At 44.1% G+C, this 21545-nt stretch overlaps 3 protein-coding genes across 5 annotated transcripts in view; all 3 read left to right on the top strand.

Moving 5' to 3' along the window:
* Positions 1–3: 3 nt before the first annotated feature.
* On the top strand, positions 4–5317 carry LOC310747879 (extracellular calcium-sensing receptor-like). 3 transcript variants are annotated; one of them, XM_083583229.1, is made up of 4 exons: positions 4–431; positions 832–957; positions 2433–2724; positions 3816–5317. In XM_083583229.1, exons 3-4 carry the CDS (start codon positions 2437–2439, stop codon positions 4689–4691), a joined length of 1164 nt encoding a protein of 387 aa, XP_083439355.1. In that variant the 5' UTR covers positions 4–431; positions 832–957; positions 2433–2436; the 3' UTR covers positions 4692–5317. The 3 variants fall into 3 exon arrangements, with proteins under 3 accessions (XP_083439355.1, XP_083439354.1, XP_083439353.1); XM_083583228.1 differs by having other exon boundaries at positions 4–957; XM_083583227.1 differs by lacking the exons at positions 4–431; positions 832–957 and having other exon boundaries at positions 2050–2724.
* A 1073-nt stretch (positions 5318–6390) lies between these two features.
* LOC310747764 (vomeronasal type-2 receptor 26-like) overlaps positions 6391–21545 on the top strand; it is a 66980-nt gene continuing 51825 nt past the window's right edge. The window contains exons 1-3 of the mRNA XM_083582859.1: positions 6391–6453; positions 6996–7223; positions 8016–8142. Coding sequence (XP_083438985.1) covers positions 8111–8142 — 32 coding nt within the window. The 5' untranslated portion in view covers positions 6391–6453; positions 6996–7223; positions 8016–8110. The remainder of the gene's footprint in view (positions 6454–6995; positions 7224–8015; positions 8143–21545) is intronic.
* On the top strand, positions 12661–19305 carry LOC310748144 (vomeronasal type-2 receptor 26-like; the record flags this gene model as incomplete). The annotated part of the gene is made up of 4 exons (XM_083583750.1): positions 12661–13062; positions 13987–14841; positions 17657–17783; positions 18407–19305. Exons 1-4 carry the CDS (start codon positions 12751–12753, stop codon positions 19303–19305), a joined length of 2193 nt encoding a protein of 730 aa, XP_083439876.1. The 5' UTR covers positions 12661–12750.

Below are 21545 nucleotides of genomic sequence, written 5' to 3'. Positions count from 1 at the left end.
TCCTCTTTGAGATATTAGACCATTAAAGCCTAGGAATTATCCATATACTGAAACTACAAATTGGCACTGCTACAGGTGCCACATACATTTCACAATAGATACGCCCCTGTATAAACCTTCCTACTTTCAAACCGAACCTGCCTTCCCCTAGTTTGTTTTGGTGTAATAGTCAATAAGCTAAAAAAGGGAGGTTCATGCAGGAAGGTTTAGAGGACAGATAACGCATATTCTATGGTCACATGAAGAATTCCTTCCCTGAAAAAAGACAGGCTTACTGTTCTTTTCTTATTCTTTGTAGTTTACTTTGTGTGCCCTTTGTGTGTCATCTCAGGAATTGACAGAGATGGCTTTTCATGAAACATCACAAAACATGTTTTTCTCCATTCTTCCGATCTTCCTGGCAATAACAGCACCTAGTTATTATCTCATTGGTAATTATCACACTTGTCATCACTGAATCTCCTTTGGATAAGGTCCTCATAGATTTCGAGAGAATACTAGTCAAAGTCTAGTAATAAAAAACCCCTTCCTGCCATTTCAAACAGTGGGGAGGGCAGAGGAAGAGGCAGGATTTTCATTTTTCACTTGGAGAGTTGTAAGACAGTCTTTTAATCTGTGGATTGGTGGAATGACATGGCATTTGTGTGAGGGCAAAAGATTCTAGTGAGGTTGGTTCTGAAGCGAACAGGCATGTTCTCGATGGAAGTAAAGGTGTGTGACTAGAAGGAACATTTGCCTCAATATGCTGCTGATTCTTGTGTCCATTCTCTCCTTTCTGACACATGTGATGTGCAAACATAACAAATGTTGCACCACCAATCATCTGCTCAGCATTCCACATGAATTCTATCAGCCTGGTGACTTTATAATTGGTGGACTTGCTTCTCATATCTTTGGCTCTTTTGCTAAAGAAGACTTCAGAGAAATCCTTATCACCCATCAAGTCCGTACTTTCTTGTAAGTAGTAATCAAGTACACATCAACAAATCATTTGATTCTGATTCCCCAATGCTAAACATAAATTTCGGTAGGATTCCCCCCCCCCCGTCAGAGGTAGGAATAAGAGTTAGGTGCTAAACTAAGGAGTTAGCTTAGAGGAAAGGAAACGGTGATCTGAAACTGCTAGTAAGATGAGATAGCTTGGACTTGCTGATCAGTTCTGTTCCCCCATTTCCTTCCTCCTCTTCACAATTCTCTTCCAGGCAGTGCTTCATTAGAGGAGCAAAGGTTTAGTCTTACTTGGAAATCTGAGCTTCCGATGTGGAAGCCCTTCTTGAAATGAGGGGCTTCTGAATGCACTGAAGAGCCAAAGAAGTAAGAGAAGCAGAGTCCCCAAACAGGTGCAAACACCAGAGTCACTTTCAGATGACTTGTTTATTTAGCATTCATCCATATTAAACAGTGTTGGCTTTTTAATGAGCACTCATTCTGATTTGCTTGTGTGGAGCTTCAATGATGTGTGAAGCTTGCATTGTCCCACACTTCGCACTGAATTTCCTCATAGGTGTTAGAATCACAACCCAAAACATTGGCAAGCTGGAAGCACCCTCGGAGAAGTAATCAACATCCAACTGTTGAAAGCTTCCAGTACCCATCACCAGGCAGGAGGGGAGATATAGGGGATGGGGGAGGTGACAGGATACTCCCCAAAGTGCAAGTGGTAAAATAGCTCTCTGGCTTCACTTTGAGTTCTTGAGAGAGGCTTGCTTTGACCCCACAGTGTGTTATGGTGAGGGATGGGGAGAGAAATAGAAATTCCACCTGTTTCTATGCTCTCCACAGCACCATCTTGATTTCAGAGGTAAGGGTGCATGTTGGAGATAAAGTGAGGTGCCATTCTCAGGTCTGAACATTAAACCAATCCTGAGAAGAGTTTTCGGTGAGGAATCAAACAAATGTAAACAAATTATGCACAGCTCTGATGAGGTAAAGAGTGGCAGCCAATTCAGTAGACACTCTTGTAAGAGCAGCCACACTACAGAATAGAAATAGGTTACAAAGGGGTAGGATGTTAGAGAAAGGTGTGAACCCTTCCCTGGTCTAAATATTAAACCAAGCCTGAGAAGAGTTTCTGGTGAGGAATCTTAAAAGCTCATCTTGCCTTTGAAGTAGGGTTTTTAGAGCACCATTTGTTCTCCTCCAAGCCGGGCTATGACAAACACACATGGCACCCCAAATTGAAAATATGTCAAGTTGAAAATGTTTCACGGATCTAGAAATGATGGTTACTATCCTACCTCTCTCTCCTCATTTTCAAACGGATCTGAACCAACAAAAGAGTTCTCTGCTAAGATTGATACAAAGCTCTTAAAGGGGGGGGAGCATCCTAAGCAGCAGATAGTATTGGAGGAGCAGCAGCATTCTAGCCTAGGAGCAATTTTCCAATGGCTTGCATATCTCTCAGTTATACATCATAAAATGATCCATTACAGTATTATGCCTAAGAACTATCAGCATATTCTGGCTTTGGTGTTTGCGGTCAAGGAGATCAATGAGAACCCCACGATCTTGCCTAATATCACCTTGGGATTCCACATCTATGACAGTTACACCAATAATAGGATGACCTATCGGGCCATTCTGGACCTTATTTCCATGCATCCCAGATATGTACCCAACTACAGGTGTGGCATTGAAAAAAATCTGATGGCTGTCATTGGGGGACTTGACTTTGGAACATCCCTCTACATGGCAACCATATTGGGTGACTACAAGATTCCCCAGGTAAAATACTGATTTGGGCACTTCGCAGCTCACTTATTATTATGTTTCCTAACCAGTGTTCGGAGTTTCCGTGCGCTGCTCTGGTTCGCCAGAAGCGGCTTAGTCCTGCTGGCGACATGACCCAGAAGCTGTATGCTGGCTCCCTCGGCCAATAAAGCGAGATGAGCGCCGCAACCCCAGAGTTGGTCATGACTGGACCTAATGGTCAGGGGTCCTTTTACCCTTTACCTTTAACCAGTGTTCACCCATTGTTCGCCATAGCGCAGCGCAGGCACCTCTCAGTTGGGCACCAATGCCATTCTATGAGAACAAGAGAGAAGTTCATGGTGGGCTCCAGCAGCTCTTTCTCTAGAAAAATAACCCTGGGTTTTAAACATGTAATTTAATGATAAGTCACTTTAGGAGGATTTCTATATTTAAAGGATTTAGATATAAAAAAATATAAATAGCTAAAATAATTTTTTTTCTAAGTTCGCCTTGTATCAGAAAGAAAACATGATTGGTGCCTGGTGAGCAACAAATGGGTTGCTGTGACCAAAAGGTTGTATCTGATTTCACCTTTTACACCTTCCATGAGGAGGAAAGAGAGAATAGCCTCCGCCAGGGCCGTCCCTACCATTGTACCAAGTGAACAACCATATCAGGCCGTTCTGATAGGGGTCACATATCAGTGGTGGTTGAGACAAGACACATGACTCTAGTTCTGTAGGCTGCAGTTCAGCCATGGAAACGTCAGATGTTTCCAAACAAACCTCTCTCTATCCAGGCAAGCAAGAGGCAGTATTACTGTTCAGAGACACATACTAGCCAAGTATATGAACTGTGTGACACAGGATGAGTGAGACATGTGTCCTGGAGACATCCTCTGTAGAGTATCCTGAGGGCAGCATAAGGCCCTGGGTGTGAGGTTACTCATCCTTCTACAATCCAGTGTCTATGACTCTTTCTTGGAGGTTGCAACACAGCCTCTCGTGGTTCCTATCTTGGGAAATGCAGTTTTCTCTCCCAGTCTTTTTGACAGAACAGACACCACATATGAGTTCCTTCTACTACATCCATGGACCAATTTATATTTCTTCATTTCCTTTCAGCTCAGTTATGGCTCCTTTGCTCCACAGAACACGGATCAAAGCCGACACACTCCCTTCTACCGGATGGTGCCCAGCGATGACCATCAGTACACTGGGATTGTTGAGTTACTTGTCCACTTTTCATGGACGTGGGTAGGATTACTTGCTGGCAATAATGAGAGTGGAGAGAAGTGTATGCAGACGCTGCAACCTCTGCTTTCCAGGAAACATATTTGCTTAGCCTTCTTAGAGAGAACTCCCCAAGCTAGTTATGAGTATAATAACCTTCCTTTACTGTACCTCCAAGTGAATCAAGTGATTGTGAAGAGCAAAGCCAGTGCTGTTATTTTCTGCGGGAATTCTGTATCCATACTTGCCTTACAACCAATGTTAGCACAATGGGAAAGGGAAAATGTGGCTGGGACACCGATGAGGAAAGTGTGGATTCTGACTGCTCAGCTTGATTTCATAGGAACCACTTATCCAAAAAGATGGGATATGCAAGTCTTCCAAGGTTCCATCTCCTTTACAGTTCATTCCAATGAGGTGCAAAGATTCAGAGCCTTTCTTCAGCTCCTAAACCCCTTTCAGGAAAATGGAGATGACTTTCTCAAGCAGTTCTGGACCCTGGTTTTTCGCTGTTTATTTCCAAACTCCAACATGGAGGAGAAGCCCACTGGAAGCTGCACCGGAGAGGAGAAGCTGGAGGAGCTCCCTTCATCTGATTTTGAGATGAGCATGACTGCCCACAGCTACAGTGTCTATAATGCTGTCTATGCCATGGCACATGCTTTACATAACACATTGTTGCACAGGTCCAAGCAGAGGGCAGCGATGGAAGGAGAGATGCAGGAGCTTTGGAAGCTGCAAGCTTGGCAGGTACTGGTTACCATTTGACATGGGCAGGATCATGACGTCCAGGGGTATGTGCAACAGTGCCCTGAAAATTTGTATAGATAACCATACAGCATTTCTCTCATTCAACTTCAATCTCATCTGTTATTATTTCCTTCCTTCTGTGCAATTAACACTCAAGTGTGGCTCCTGTTCATTATCCCTATAGAGAATTTGAGAAATAAATTTGATGGTTTTTCCAAGAGGCAATATATTGGAAGTGACTGTAAGTCAGGCTTCCTCAACCTCGGCCCTCCAGACGTTTTTGGCCTACAACTCCCATGATCCCTAGCTAGCAAGACCAGTGGTTAGGGATCACAATTCACACAGAATTTTTGTTTAAGGTGTTTGGCAGAATTTTGGCCACAACTTTATTAAAATACATAAATGTGGGTGGTTGCTTAGGCATTGGTTACGACTATCTGTCCCCGCCCAGGGGCAGAACTGACTTCCAGTGAAAGCCAGTAAGGGTAAACAAAGAGAACAACAACTACCAGACTTTTAGAAGACATCTGAAGGCAGCCCTGTTTAGGGAAGCTTTTAATGTTTGATGTATCACAGTATTTTAATACTCTTTTGGAAGCCACCCAGAGTGGCTGGGGAAACCCAGCCAGATGGGCGGGGTATAAATAATACATTATTATTATTATTATTATTATTATTATTATTATTATTATTAACAATATTGGGGAGAAAATGGAGCTGGGCACCATACCCTCACCTTTCCCCGCATGCTCCCAGGGCCTTGCGTAGCCCAAGCCCCATGCCAGGGATTCGGATGAAAGCATGGCGAGACCCTGGATTCCTTTAACGGAACTCCCTTGCAGCAGCAGCATTGGAGGGGCAGGCACAGCCAACCCTTACCCCTCCACCAACCAATTTTTAACCAATGCCTAACCACAACTTACAAGTTGTGACGATTTGCTATTCAGTAGGCAAAAACCAAATGGCACCAGCCAATCAGCCAAATGGACAAAATTCCTATCAGGCCCCTGCCCCAAAAGCAGACAACCCCATGACAGGAATAGCAAGGTCAAACGCAAGAGCCCTAAGTAAGGGAGGGTGGGCAGGTGATCCGGTGCATGCAGTGAAAGAGAACACTCAATGCTGCGTGCCCTGTATATAAAACCTTTGGTCCATCCCACAACTTGGCAACATCAAAATTTCCCCAGTAACCCAAACAGCCCATTCACCGCCAATGGCCATCTAAACGATCTCGCCCAGCAATGGAGGGCTGGCCTGTCAGACCCCACAGCAACACATGCTCTCCATGAAGGAGAACATGCTTTGCCAATCTTTGATCGTTTATATGGGAATTAAACACTAGTTCCTATTTACAGAGTTATGTGGAAGAGAACATGGGTTGTTTGACCCTTTAAGTAGTTCCCTTTCCCCTCCTATAAAAACTATGCAATGGACTCTCTTTTATATTTTAAATAGAGAATAACTTTTACTCAGTGTACTTGCACGGGTTAGATTAAATATACCAGACAGACAGGTGTTCCTTATGTTACCAATACATCTTACATAGATTTGAATCTAAGGCAAAAACTGCTACAGACTGACTAACTCTGAGACAGGCAGCAGCATAACAGAACAAAACTGCTGTTCTGTTAAGACTGTTCATAACTGCCATAATTGTACCAACTGAAATAAGTGCCTCCCGCAAAGGACACCACAGAGTTCTCTAGCCCTTGCGAGCATTAAGCCTTTCCTTAGCATTTTGGATGCTTTCATCTCACAATTTAGGGGCTGGGGGAGTGAGGTCCTCCATTGCTCTTTCCCTTTTACAAGCTCTCATCCCCTTACGCTGCTATTGGGGGCCTTTAAGACACTTATTGGTTAGCTGGAAAAGTCCTACCAAGGCAACAATTCCAGTGGCTTCTCCAATTAATCTGTGGTTCTTCCGACCAGGGAGAGGAGAGGAAGGAGAGAGTTTTAGCCACCAGTGTTTCTTGTAGTGAAGTGGGCAACAATGAATTCAGTGCCTTTGATGATGAATTTGTTGTGCAAGACGGTTCAGAGTGGAATGGCAAGATGTTATTGAGACTTTTTGGGGCTACTGCATCTGTAATCAAAGGCTTCCACCCTGTGGCTTCAGCCCTTGTAATTGTTTCTTGTTCAGCAGGGAACTATGTGCTTTAGCTTATTTAAAAGGTCTAGAAACCACCCTTCAAAAGATTTAAAGCTCTAGTCTGAGCTTTAAAACCCCTGCCATTTACAGGCAGACTCTGCCCCAAACTGAGTTCAGTAAGGAGTGACATTCGGGCTTTAATTCATTGCTCCTTTGTTTTCCTTTCAATGCAGCTTTACCCCTTTCTTAGGAGTGTCTCATTTAACAACAGTGCTGGAGAAAAAGTATCTTTTGGTGAAAACAGGGAATTAGAAACGGGATTTGATATTACGAACTTGGTCACTTTCCCAAATAACTCCTATGTGAGAATCAAGGTTGGGAGGATAGATCTGGAGGCTCCCCCAGGACAGCAATTTTCCATTCATGAGGACAAAATGGTGTGGCATAAAAGTTTTCTCCAGGTGAGGAATGACAGCAATGTCCATGAGATGTGGGTAAACAAAATATTATTGCATTGCAGATCATGAGTCTAGAGTGTTCCTAGCAAAGTGTGGTACATATCTTGAAGCACATGTGGAACATGGACTCCTTATTTAGCTTTTGTTTTCTTTTAATAGAAGGTTAGGACCTGTTACCCATTTGGGTTCAGCATTGTTTCGATCAAATCATAATGAGAAATTTGCACGTTTTCTAGGCATTCATACTACACCCGATTGCTCCTTGTCTTTGGCAGGAAGATATGAAGAAAGCTTCTAAAAGGAGTCAGCTGAAGCCTCTTTTCAGTTGGGAAATGTGATAATAACACATTGTTCTAAATCCCAGAGAGGCTTCTAAGCATGTTCAGACATGTGTGTTAGACTGCTCCTTACACCCCCCTACTCAGCACAGGAAGATCAGAGGGGGAACAAGTACACCAAGGATGTCTCTGGACATTGGGTGCAGGGCTGGTGAATATTCACCCACTCCTCAATTTGAGCCCCCGTGCATTTTTTGTAGTGCCTGAAGGAGGCTCAAAAGAAAGCCATTTTAAGCACCTCCCAACCCCCTAATTGTGGATAGTGGCATTTTTCAGCCTGAGTTGGTTCTAAGGAGGTCATTCGCACCTCTTAGTCAATACTAAAATCTCACTGCGCATATAATACTGAGAATGCTTGGAATGCCATGCGTTCCTCATTGTAGCTGAGATCATGGGAGCCAAAGAGCCTATACAGCTATATGTGCTAAACTGTTCCCATGCTTATTCCAACGGGCAGGTTCCACCCCATTCTGTGTGTAGCCCAAGTTGCCCTCCTGGATACAGAAAGAAAAAGAAGGAGGGGGAGAAATTCTGCTGCTATGATTGTGCTCCATGTCCCCAAGGAAGGATAGCTTCCCAGAAGGGTAAGAGACACAACTCTCCCCCCCTTCCTCCCCTCAGATACAGTGGCCAGGCCATCCCGATCCAAATACCTCCACAGTTGACATACCAGATGAAGCTGGTAAGAGGCACCAGTAGCTACACATGCTAGTTGGCTTAGGGTTCAAACACATTGCATTGTATCTGGTTTGTTGGGAAATACCTAAGATATTTCCGATTTCATCCTAAGGGGTCCATATTGGAGGAATTTGTAGTTGCTCTTTAAGACATGATGAGTCTGCATCTAATCTTTTCTTTTTTACCTCAGATATGAATGACTGTATTGGATGCTCAGAAGATCACTACCCAAACAAGGACCAAACACAATGCATTCCAAAGACAATAAGCTTCCTGACTTTTGGAGAACCACTTGGGATGTCCATAGCATTTCTCTCTCTCCTTTTCTTTCTGCTCACACTTTTGGTTCTAGTAATCTTTGCTAAGCATCAAGACACACCCCTCGTCAGGGCCAACAATCGAGATCTGACCTACACTCTCCTCACCTCTCTCCTCCTTTGCTTTCTCTGCCCCTTCATCTTCCTCAGCCAACCAGAAAGAGTGACCTGCCTTGTCCGACAAATGACTTTTGGTGTCGTTTTCACTGTGACTGTTTCTTGTGTGTTGGCTAAAACGGTCACCGTTGTTTTGGCCTTTGTGGCCACCAAACCAGGTTCCAGAATGAGGAAATGGGTAGGGAAAAGACTGGCAAGCGCCATTGTGTTGACTTGTACTATTATCCAAGCTGGTATTTGCACTGTGTGGCTGGGAACCTCTCCCCCATTTCCTCATTTTGACAAGCATTATGTGACGGGAGAAATCATTCTGGAATGTAATGAAGGATCAGCTGCCCTGTTATACTGTGTCTTAGGCTACATGGGCTTCCTGGCCATTGTCAGCTTTGCTGTAGCATTTTTAGCCAGGAAACTGCCTGACAGCTTTAATGAGGCCAAATTTATCACCTTCAGCATGTTGTTGTTTTGTAGTGTTTGGATCTCCTTTGTTCCGGTCTACCTGAGCTCCAAGGGAAAACACATGGTGGCTGTGGAGATCTTCTCCATCTTGGCCTCCAGTGCTGGCTTAATGGGTTCCATCTTTGCCCCCAAATGCTACATTATTATGCTGAGGCCTGACCTAAACATCAGAGAGCAATTAATGAGAAACTGAATTATATTTTTTTTAGAGGCGGGGCATTTAAAACAAACCAACCAAGCAACCCAGCAACAAACCAACCAACAAACCAACCCATTTTCTTCCCTTTCTTCATGGTTCCCCAGGTTTGTTGTGTCGTGGTTGATACTTCACAAATGGTACCGGAACATTGTTGTCCTTTCACAAACGATCTCAGGCTACAGTTTTACAATTAATTGGCAATAATATCCATGGAAGTTACTGCAGTTCACTACATGTATATGGGATTGCAGTTTTAATAAAATATTCTAGTATACATTGTATACACAATATTTACTCACAATATATTTGTATTACCCAACATTTAGCAAGAGGACATTTATTTCAAAGTGACGTTCACAAATGTTTGTTCTATTTCCAAATCCTTTTCCTCAGCCATGAGGCCAGGTCACTATGACAACATAAAGACATTGTATGAGCTACATGAAAATGCTATCAATAAGATACAACACATACATACCCCTTTTATTTTACCTTATTTTACCATATCTTATTCTTATAATATATCTAGTCATATGGTGTACGCGTAATAAAAAAATCAAAGGAATTGAGATCAACATTTTGGTTTGATCCACCATGTGTTCAGAATATTTGTACATGCAGCTCTCTGTGTGTATGGAGGAGTACTTGCAGAAGAGCCAGGAGAGAAATTCCCTACCTCAAGTTTTGTTTTAAATTTTGCCTCCCTTACAGGCCTGTGCTCTGAAGTCTAGTGCTGCATCCTTGGAATCTGAGAGTCATGGCTGAGCTCACAATACCCTTTGTGTCTCAAACTCTGCTCTTGAATGCACTTTCCTCTTCACAGAGCAGTTGTGAGAAAAGAGGGTATAGCTGAAATCACAAGGGTAGTCTTTGCCCTGGGCACAGTTTTTTCCAAGGGCACGTTTTGCTCCTCACACCACCCATGCCAGCCCGGTTCTGCTTTGCAAGTCCGATCCCACATCCCAGCCCCTCAAAGCAGTGTGGGGCTGGCAGGGCGTCAGGAGGATGCAATGGGCATGTGCCCTTCCTGCTGTGTCCTCCTCATGTCACCCTCCCAGCCTGTCACGGATGCTTTAGTTGTGACCCCTGCATTCCAGGGGGTCGAGCTTGATGACCTTTGGGGGCCCCTTCCAATTCTACAATTCTCTATATAGGGGCCCTAAAAAGGCCTGAAGACATGGCCCAATGGACCGTATGTCCATCATCACAGCCATGCCTTGAAGTCACTCAGAGTCTGCTCACAATTGTTCCTTTCCAGTCTAATTCTACCAGTGGCTAGAATTCATCTTGGCCCCATGGGTTTACCGGCCCCATGTTATGTGAGGCCAACATCAGCTGATGGACATGTGAATGTGATTTGGACCATGAGCCCAATGGAGAGGCTTGGTTGGCCTAACTGCTGCAGGTCAGAGGTCCTTGTTGATTCCCAACAAAGAGCTTTCTCTAACTGTGTAGATCCTCTTGAGTGATTGACAATTTTTAGGGTTCTGGATTGTGTAAGAAAGTACCATAAGGACAGCAAGCTGCAGATGCTCTCTTCTGAGAACCCAGCAGGTGATGAAATTGGCAGCAGGGATGCAATGGAGGGGAAGGGGCAACAGGCTTATTCCTGCTCCCCCCTCATTACAATGCCTTGAAAACACTTGAAGGAGGCTGCTGAGGGATTATTCTGTGTGAATCATTGTCTCTGCTACTTCCAACGGACCAGCTGAGGCAAAGGGATCATTATTCTCTCCCCTGTTATTATCAATTACATGGTAATAATCTGCTTCTGATTAGACCTCCATAGACTTCCAGGAATCCAGTCTAAAAAGAATTAAAACCCTCTCTGCCATCCCCAGCAAATGCTAAGGTGCTGCCGACTCATTTAGTGAGCTTTCCCCTGGAGTTGGATCCTAGGTCCTGGGAATTTAGCTGGTGCATTCGGAGAGTGCCATTTAAGGCAAGCTGCTGTACTGAGGCTGTTTCTAATGCCAATGCTGATTAGATGTAGACAGGGAAATCTCTGTCTAGGGAAAAGTATTGTTGCTAGTATGGCAGTGTTGATGCTGTTAATCTTCTCTCTTCCTCAAATGGTGAATCTGTCAAATGTCAATCGGAGCATCAGTCACCTCCATATCCCTCACAAGTACTATCAGCCAGGTGACCTTATCATTGGTGCACTTGCTTCTCACATCTTGTCCTCTGTTGACTATGAAACCTTCATACAATGGCCATCCATCCATCAGATTCTGAATTCATTGTAAGTATTGCAAATTTTCATTTCCCATGTCATATTAATTCCTGTTACCATGTGGGCTCAGAAATACTTCCTATTTATTTTCTCTATGGGGATTTATTACTTATAGAGAGGGGTGCAAAATATCCCCCCCCCCCCGTATATAGGATCAGTCTTAGACTTAACCCTCCCCACCACCTGAATTTTCTAGTCAAGCTTATAGGAACGAGGTGGATTATCTAGGATCCAGCTTGGAAGCAAAGACAGAGCAGTCTTCCAGTGAGATAGGAGATTGTATTCTGGGTGGTGTGTTTCTCTCTCACCCCCAAGATCCCCCACCTCATTTTCCAGAGCAGTGCTTAACGGAGTGGAGGAGCCATGCCCATGGGTGTCATAGTCTAGGGAGCCCAGCATTCTGATGTCAACAGGAAATGGGTGAATGGCCAGTAGGAACCATTGGTCTACTTAGCTCAGACCTGTCTACACAGAGTAGCAGTGGCTCTCCAGGATTTCAGACAGGGGTCTACCCCAGCCCCACCTGTATGCTAAGCAGATGCTCTACCATTGGGTTTTACAGAATCTTCACAGAAAAAGTACACAGAGTAATTGTCAAAACATTACAGGCAACAGAAGGTTGCCTGGTGTTGGGGGCAATAGCTTCATTGATGCTTCGGAAGCTGAGGTGGGGCTCCAGAAACCTGCAAAAGGGCAACAAACTACAAGAAGGAAGCAGCTGGAGGGAATGATTCCTAGTTTCAGTTGTCTCTACTGAAAGGCACAGGGTATGGGAAACAAGCAAGATGAATTGGAGCTTTTAATACAGGATGACAAATATGACCTAGAAAGCGAGTAGGCATTGCCTTGGAGTTCAAGATTTCTTTAACAGATTGGAGAACTGGGTTAACAAAATGAATTTGAATAGGGACAAATGTAAGGTGCTGCAATTAGGCAGGAAGTACAAACTTCACAAATATAAGTTGAAGGACACCTGGCTTACTAGGATCTAGCCATCTTAGTGGAACTCAAGCTTCACTTGAGTCAAAGGTGTGATACAGTTTTTCGGTGTCTGTGTTTAAACCAAATTCTTTATTGGTTTAAATAAATCTGCCTGTAAGCTGCCTTGTTGCTCCCTAGCACAGAAAGGCAGGGAACCTAAGTTTCCTTAAACAGATTCACAAAAAATGGTACACAGCAAAACGCTTTGATGTCCAACTCTCATTGCAGTGTTGTACCAAAATACTATCAGCAAATTCTGGCCTTGGTGTTTGCAGTCAAGGAAATCAACAAGAATTCCTATCTATTACCTAATGTCACATTAGGATTCCACATCTTTGATAGTTACTTCAGTGAAAGGATGACCTACTGGGCCACTTTGGAGCTGCTCTCTACACACTATAGATTTGTACCCAACTACCAGTGTGACAAACAGAAATATCTGATGGCCGTCATTGGGGGACTTGACTTTGAGGTTTCCCTCCACATGGCAGCCATCTTAGGTGTCTACAGGATTCCCCAGGTAAGAGTCAAACATGGTGATTTCCCCTCATTCTTCTTTCCTCTGTCCTGTTGAGAAAAGTTTTCCATTCCATAATAGCCCCCCTCACAATTTCAGATTGTATTCAATAAAAGCTTTCATCCGCCTTCATCCATTTCCCAACGTGTGCATGTTCTTCAGAGGGTATGAATGGAACATTTTGCTTATACACTTATACACACCTACTCTATGTATGCGAACAGCTTGGTCTGCCGGCCTCAGGTAGACTCCAACCAGGATGAATTACGGAGGCTGCTCATCAGTCGCTTGTACATTACCTTAATTAATTTGACCTGGACAATTTGGGGCTGTCAGGGGTGCCGTCAACAGCTCACTGGTTATCTACCTAGTGAAATCAGAGACGCAGAGAGAGCTTTTCAATGGATTCATTTTAATTCACAGGAAGACACAAAAGTATGCTCTCACCCTTGAGCTAATGTTGCTCAGAGTATCACACCACCCCCCTGACAATTTCTGCCTAGAAATCAGACGCCTCCTGCTGCCTATGGTGGCTGCTCAGGACAATTCTCTTTTGGGTTCTGCAGAGCATGTCTGATCCTTGTGGAAGGAGGAGGCTCTGACAAACTCTCTTGAGAGAGAATGTCACTTTGCTACTGTATTGTTTCTAATGCATCTGACTGCTACCTTGCTCCTGTTCTTCATCGCCTATTGTTTCCCAGGTCATTTTTCCTTCTTGGGTGTGATCCATCTCAAACCACCATACCATACTCTCCCCCCTTCCTTCTCTCTGGAATGTTATTGGGGGAACACTCCTTCTCATCTGCCCATTCCCTGACGGGCTTACTAAGACAGTGGGTCCAAAGCACAATGGTTTCATCATTGCTATCCACACATAATCAATGTTGCTACTGCATTAATGAGAATTAAGTATCCGTTTCCTTCCAGCTCACTTATGGCTCCTTTGCCCCAGAGGATGCTGGTCTAAGACAATCCACTCCCTTCTACCGGATGGTGCCCAATGAAGCCCATCAGTACACTGGGATTGTTGGGTTACTTCTGCAGTTTGGATGGACGTGGGTTGGGTTGCTCGCTGCGGATAGTGAGAGTGGAGAGAAATTTATGGAAATCCTGCAAACTCTGCTTTTCCAGAGAGGCATTTGCTTGGCCTTTTCAGAGAGAATTTCAAAAGGCACATATTTTGAAGAGTATTATGACAGGATCTCCCAGTGGCTCCAAGCCTATCTTGCTATTGCGGAAAGCAAAGCCAATGCTGTCATTGTCTATGGAGAAGCCAAGTCCATGGGTTTTTTGCAACTATGGCTAGCAGCAGGGGGTGCAGAAAATGTGACATCTATGGAGAAGGTATGGATTATGACTGCTCAACTGGATTTCTCAGCAGTGGCCTTTCAAATGAGCCAGAGTATGCAACCATTTCATGGCTCCATATGCTTCACAGTGCACTCAAAGGAGGTGCAAGGATTCAAGACCTTTCTTCACTCCCTCAATCCTTTCATGGCAGGTGAAGATGGTTTTCTTAAGCAGTTCTGGCTGCAGACATTCTATTGTTTCTTTTCAAAGTCCAGTACTGAGTTCAGTGAACCCTGCACTGGACAGGAGAAGCTGGACAGCCTCCCCTCGTCTGGCTTTGAGATGAGCATGACTGGCCACAGCTACAGCATCTACAATGCCGTCTATGTTGTGGCACATGCTCTACATGATGCCATGTACAGATCCAGGGCAAAAGACAGAGGAATTGTGAGAAGATGGAAACCGCAGCTTCAGAAATTGCAGCCTTGGCAGGTAATGGTTCTTTTGTTGTTGTTGTATATCTTTTAATTATTATTTCATTTTATATTGTTGATAAAGCAAAGGCAACAATTTTAACAACAGACAAAAATTGAAAGATGAATAACCAAACTGTAAAATAGGTAGGTAGGGTGTGTAGTTGCACCTGAGTTAAATAAAGACTTTAAAGTCCAAATTAAGTCCAATTGTATCAGATCACCAAGCATAGTTCCGTATTTGCCAGGTTTTGGGGGAGGGGATTGTTTTGAAAACGTTGGTTCTGCTGTATATGCCAAATCATATGAAACGTGTCTAGTCGTCAAAATCTCAAATTATTTGTGATTATCTTTATTATAGCTATATTCCAGAGTGAGTGGTACAAAGTGTCCAGCATAAGATTTTTGGGCTGTGTTCTATTGAGTTTCAATTACTATGAATGCTGCCACTTTAATCTTGCCAATTTTTTTGGCAACATATTTAAAATGGTATCATCAGAAATACACAGTGACATTCATTTTGGACAACAAACCACCTTTTTATAGTAATATTTATCTTGTCTACTGCCTTGGAAGAGGCAATGGCACCTTAAAAGCCGATGCTGAACATAAGATAAGTTTACAAAAGAGGAAGGCGGATTTCCTGTTTAGGACCTTCCCGTTTCGGTGCCAAATTAAGGTATTTAAGGATCCAATTTTCCGTTCTACTCACGGGTAGTTGTTTAAAGTGCAATTGTCCATAGGAAAAAGTCAGTGCTCTCTGGCAACAGCAATGCGGCTTCACTCCGTGAAAGAAGCAGTCAATTCGAAGCACCGCGCCACTCACCCCACGTAGCTCCGGATCCCCAAAACAGGGTTTCCCTGCGAGTAGGGGAGGCGCAAAAGGTGCCAGCCGAATCCCAGGTTCACAAGCTTCTCCCGCTTGTGATTTCAATGGGTATCCGCCTTTGCCGTGGCGGTCAGACCCTGATTTTCACGGAGCAAGTTCCTCCCGATCGGAGGAGCTCCGCCATTGCCGGAGGCACCAACCCGGAAGTCCCAGCAAAGACAACAATTTTAACAACAGTCAAAAAATGAAAGAAGAATAACCAAACTGTAAGATAGGCAGGTAGGATGTGTAGTTGCACGTGAGTTAAATAAAGACTTTAAAGTCCACATTAAGACCCATTTTATCAGATCACCAAGCATAGATCCAGATTTGCCAGGTTTGTGGGGGGTTGTTTTGAAAATGCTGGTTCTGCTGTATATACCAAATCATATACAAAGTGTCTGGAGGTTCTAGTCCTTGTTGAAATCTCAAATTATTTGTGATTAACTCTGTTATAGCTATACTCCAGAATGTCCAGTATTAGACTTTTGGGCTGCTATAGATCAAAATTTGCCATTATTATTGCTATTGTTATTATTTTGTGATTATATGAAATCTTGTCTACTGCCTTGGAAGAGGCAATGGCACTTTAAAAGGTGATGCTGAACCTAAGATAAGTTTGAGTTTTAAACAATTGTCCTTTTCCTGCCATCTCGATGCAGCTCCACCCATTTCTTAAGAGTGTCTCATTTAACAACAGTGCAGGAGAAGAAGTGTCTTTTAGTGAGAACAGGGAATTAGAAGCTGGATTCGATATTACCAACTTGGTCACTTTCCCAAATAACTCCTTCATCAGAATGAAGGTTGGATGGATGAATTTGGATGCTCCCCCAGGAAAAGAGTTTTCCATCAATGAAGACAAAATGGTGTGGCACAGGAGTTTTCACCAGGTGGGGCATGATTTCTGCAAATTGCAACTCCAGTGTGTCCTAAATGAGATCCTTGCATCTTGGAAGCCTAGCTGAGACATGGATCCTGTATTTTTTCCCACTTGTTCTTTCTGAGAGCCTCTATGAATGTTGTGGGGCTCTGATGCCTTGAAGCAGGCCAGGACATAGTTCATTATTATATGCTTGTTTGTTTATTGCATTTTTAGTCCACCTTTCCTCCAAGGAGCTCAAGGCCGTGTGCTTACTTCCCGTTTTATCCTAACAACAACCCTGTAAGGTAGTGTAGACTGGGAGAAGCAGTGACTGGCCCAAGGTCACCCAATGAGTTTCATTTGAACCCTGGTCTTTCACTTCCCTGTCTAGTACATTCTTTAAAGATTTCTAGGCCAGCAGAGTGTGACCAAGCCTAATCTCCAACCAACTTCTTTGGGGAGAAAGATAAGGGAGCTGAGCCTGGAGACAGACGAGGCAGACTTCTGTAGAGAATGCCTGGTTTGGAGGCTAGTAATTCTCAAGATATAGTAGCAGCAGTCTGGCAGAGTCCCGCACTATCCTTGGTTTTGAGGCTGCTTAACTTGTCTTACAATTGTCTCTCGGCCCAGTGTATTTAGTTTGGGGTTCTCAGTCCCCAATATTTGTGTTTTTTCAGGTGGAAAAACAGAAGGAACCTGACAGTGTATATGTTAGCTGCTTATTTAAATCACTTAGGATGTCAAACATCCTTTCAACTCTACTTTAAATCCTTTTGAGTTTTATAAGAAATTAATTTTCCAAATAATAATAATATTAGTCTTAAGGTGAACTCCCTCCCTCCCTCCTTTTGATTTATATTTTTTAAAAAACACATTGAAATGGCCATTACTCCATTTTCAGAGCCACAAAAACATCTTCTGTCTCATTAGATGCCATTAATGGCTGTTGACAGCTCATCGCTTTCAAAATTCTCTTAATATTCAGCAGGCCATTTCTCCCATCCACTTGATCCCTTGCAGCCCAGAAAATGGAGTTCAGGTTCTCCAGATGTCCACCATTCCCCCTGTGCTAAACATTTCCTAATGTCTAATTAAAATTCACAGGTGCCACCCCTCTCTCAATGCAACAAAAATTGCCCTTCTGGTACTAGGAGAAAAAAGAAGGAAGGGGAGAAATTCTGCTGCTATGACTGTGCTCTGTGTTCAGAAGGCAAGATTTCATACCAGAAAGGTAGGCGACATTAGGTAGCTTTAGATATGTGTCATATTAGATTTCCTGCGAAGGATCTGTGGCAGTGTGAAAGGTGCCACAGTTGCTACTATTGATGTAGTTCTGATTTCCATAGAGATTGAAGTTCACAGACTTGGAGCTCTTCATTGCAACCAGCTGATGGCCCAGCAACGAGGCCCAGCATTTTCAAAGAGGTGCTTTGCAAGCCCAAATGATCAGATGATGGTTGGGGTTTACAAAGCACACTGTTACTTGCTTTACACCTAATATCAGAGGTGACATCAGATACAGGGCCGGTAAGTGTAACTTGCTAAAATGGCCCCATGGGCCAGAGGTTTTCTATCACTGGATTACCTGGGTGGTGATGGAGATGAGTTGCACAGGTGCACCTGCAGAGGACAGGACTCCTGCTGTCCAGAGCCACCTCCTTACTGTCCAGGCAAGCGACTGTGAGATCACTGTCTGGGGGAGGCGGGTCCACAGCCCTTTCTCCCCATGTTAGACACTCCTGTGTCTCAAAAAGATTGTCTCTTGCACATCCAACTGGAAATTCCCATACTGCCAGAAGGATGCATACCTACTCTCAAGTTGCACCCTTAAAGGGAATCCTTTCTTCTTTTCAGACATGAATGACTGTGTCGGATGCTCAGAAGATCACTATCCAAACAGGAACCGAACACAATGCATTCCAAAGTCCATCAGCTTCTTGACTTTGGAAGAACCGCTTGGGATGAGCTTAGCTTTTGGCTCCGTATTCTGCTCTTTGCTCACCATATTGTCCCTCGCCATCTTTATGAAGCATCAGGACACACCGATTGTCAGGGCCAATAATCGGGACCTCACCTACGTTCTCCTCCTGTCTCTCCTTCTCTGTTTTCTCTGTCCCCTCATCTTCCTCAGCCGACCAGACAGAGTGACCTGCCTTGTCCGACAAATGGCTTTTGGTGTGGTTTTCACCGTGACTGTTTCTTGTGTGTTGGCCAAAACCATTACTGTTGTTCTGGCATTCATGGCCACCAAACCAGGATCCAGAATGAGGAAATGGGTGGGGAAAAGACTGGCAAGCGCCATTGTGTTGACTTGTACTATTATCCAAGCTGGTATTTGCACTGTGTGGCTGGGAACCCCTCCCCCATTCCCCCATTTTGACAAGCACTCTGTGAGGGGAGAAATTATTCTGGAATGTAATGAAGGGTCAGCTGCCATATTTTACTGTGTCTTGGGCTACATGGGCCTCCTGGCCATTGTCAGTTTTGTTGTAGCATTTTTAGCCAGGAAACTGCCTGACAGCTTTAATGAGGCCAAATTCATCACCTTCAGCATGTTGTTATTTTGTAGTGTTTGGATCTCCTTTGTTCCAGTCTACCTGAGCTCCAAGGGAAAACACATGGTGGCTGTGGAGATCTTCTCCATCTTGGTCTCCAGTGCTGGTTTACTGGGTTCCATCTTTTTCCCCAAATGCTACATTATCATATTGAGGCCTGATCTGAATGACAAACAGCAGTTAATAAAGAAGAAATAGCAAAGTACCCTGTTGTCACTCTTTTCTGTTACCCCAGAACATGGGTAATGATTTTGCTGCTGACTCCTTGATATAATTTCATTTTATTTGTTTATTGAACTTGCTATGTGCATTAAAAAAAATCAGATGGTTCTCCTCCACCCCGAGATGTGGTCCCCACCTTTGGGAGTCCAAGGGCACAATTGGAAAACTGAGGAACTCTTGTGGACACAAAAACCCACCAATTTCACAGAAGAAAGTGTGGAGATGCCCAGAAACTCCACCTCCATCCTTTCTTGTAACTTGAATCCATTGGTTTGGGTCTTACTCTCTGTATCAAGAGACAAGCTTGCTGCATCTTCCATCTGACAGCCCTTGAGATATTTGAAGATGAGTATCATATCTCCTCTCAGTCCCCTTTTTCCAGGCTAAACATATCCAGCTCCCTCAACCATTGCTCATAAGGCTTGGTTTCCCACCCATCATCTTCCTGGCTGCCCTCCTCTGCATTTTATCAGCTTCCTCATGAAAATATCATGGGGGACTTTGAGAAAAGCCTGACTGAACTCAAAATAGACTATGACCACAGCATTCTCCTGATCCACCACATTTGTCATGCCATAAAAAAAGAAAAGAAATGAGATTGGTCTGGTATGAGAAGAACAGGCCCAGGGCAGAACCCTTTGGCACATCTGTGGCATCAAGAGATAATATCCCTATGCTATGAGGAGAAAATGAAAAGGAGGGAAATACCCCTCTTCCCAGAGAGAGTGACAGATGCCACATATACCTATTCTGAACTCAGAATTGTACATGCAGCTCTCTGCGTGTATGAAGAAGTACTTGAAGAAGAACCAGGACAGAAATTCCATGGGAAACACCCATGCCAGCCCTGTTCTGCTTTGCAGGTCCGATCCCACATCCCAGCCCCTCAAAGCAGCGTGGGGCTGGCAGGGCGTCAGGACGATGGGCATGTGCCCTTCCTGCTGCATCCTCCTCATGTCACCCGCCCAGCTTGTCATGGATGCTTTAGTTGTGATCCCTGCATTCCAGCGGGTGGAGCTTCATGACCTTTTGGGGCTCCTTTCAATTCTACAATTCTGTGTTTATTTAGGTGAATATATAGGGGCCCTAAAAAGGCCTGAAGACAGGGCCCAACGGACCGTATGTCCATCATCACAGCCATGGCTTGAAGTCACTCAGAATCTGCTCACAATTGTTCCTTTCCAGCCAAATTCTACCAGTTGCTAGAATTCATCTTGGCCCCATGGGTTTACCTGCCCCATGCTTGGCCTCACATAACATCAGCTGATGGACATGTGAATGTGGTTTGGACCATGAGCCCAATGGAGAGGCTTGGTTGGCCTAACTGCTGCAGGTCAGAGGTCCTTGTTGATTCCCAGCAAGGAGCTTTCTCTACCTGTGTAGATCCTCTTGAGTGATTGACAACTTTTAGGGTTCTGGATTGTGTAAGAAAGTACAGTAAGTAGAGAAAGCTGCAGAGGCTCTCTTCTGAGAACACAGCAGGTGATGAAACTGGCAGCAGGTGTGCAATGGAGGGGAAGGGGCAACAGGCTTATTCCTGCTCCCCTCTCATTACAATGCCTTGAAAACACTTGAAGGAGGCTGCTGAGGGATTATTCTGTGTGGATCATTGTCTCTGCTACTTCCAATGGACCAGCTGAGGCAAAGGGATCATTACTCTCTCCCCTGTTATTATCAATTACATGGTAATAATCTGCTTCTGATTAGACCTCCATAGACTTCCAGGAATCCAGTCTAAAAAGAATTAAAATCCTCTCTGCCATCCCCAGCAAATGCTAAGGTGCTGCTGACTCGTTTAGTGAGCTTTCCCCTGGAGTTGGATCCTAGGTCCTGGGAATTTAGCTGGTGCATCCGGAGAGTGCCATTGAAGGCAAGCTGCTGTACTGAGGCTGTTTCTAATGCCAATGCTGATTAGATGTGAATAGGAAAACCTCTGTCTAGGGAAAAGTATTGTTCCTAGTATGGCAGTGTTGATGCTGTTAATCTTCTTGCTTCCTCAAATGGTGAATCTGTCAAATGTCAATCGGAGCATCAGTCACCTCCATATCCCTCACAAGTACTATCAGCCAGGTGACCTTCTCATTGGTGCCCTTGCTTCTCACATCCTGTCCTCTGTTGACCATGAAACATTCAAACAATGGCCATCCATCCATCAGATTCTTAATCCATTGTAAGTATTGCAAATTTTCAGTTTCCATGTCATATTAATTCCTAAG

This window comes from Podarcis filfolensis (genome assembly GCF_964270895.1).
Source record: "Podarcis filfolensis genome assembly, chromosome: 13".
In the NCBI taxonomy this organism is placed as follows: Eukaryota; Metazoa; Chordata; class Lepidosauria; order Squamata; family Lacertidae; genus Podarcis; species Podarcis filfolensis.
Note: the sequence above shows the minus strand (reverse complement) of the source record. Positions and strands in the feature narration are given on the sequence as shown.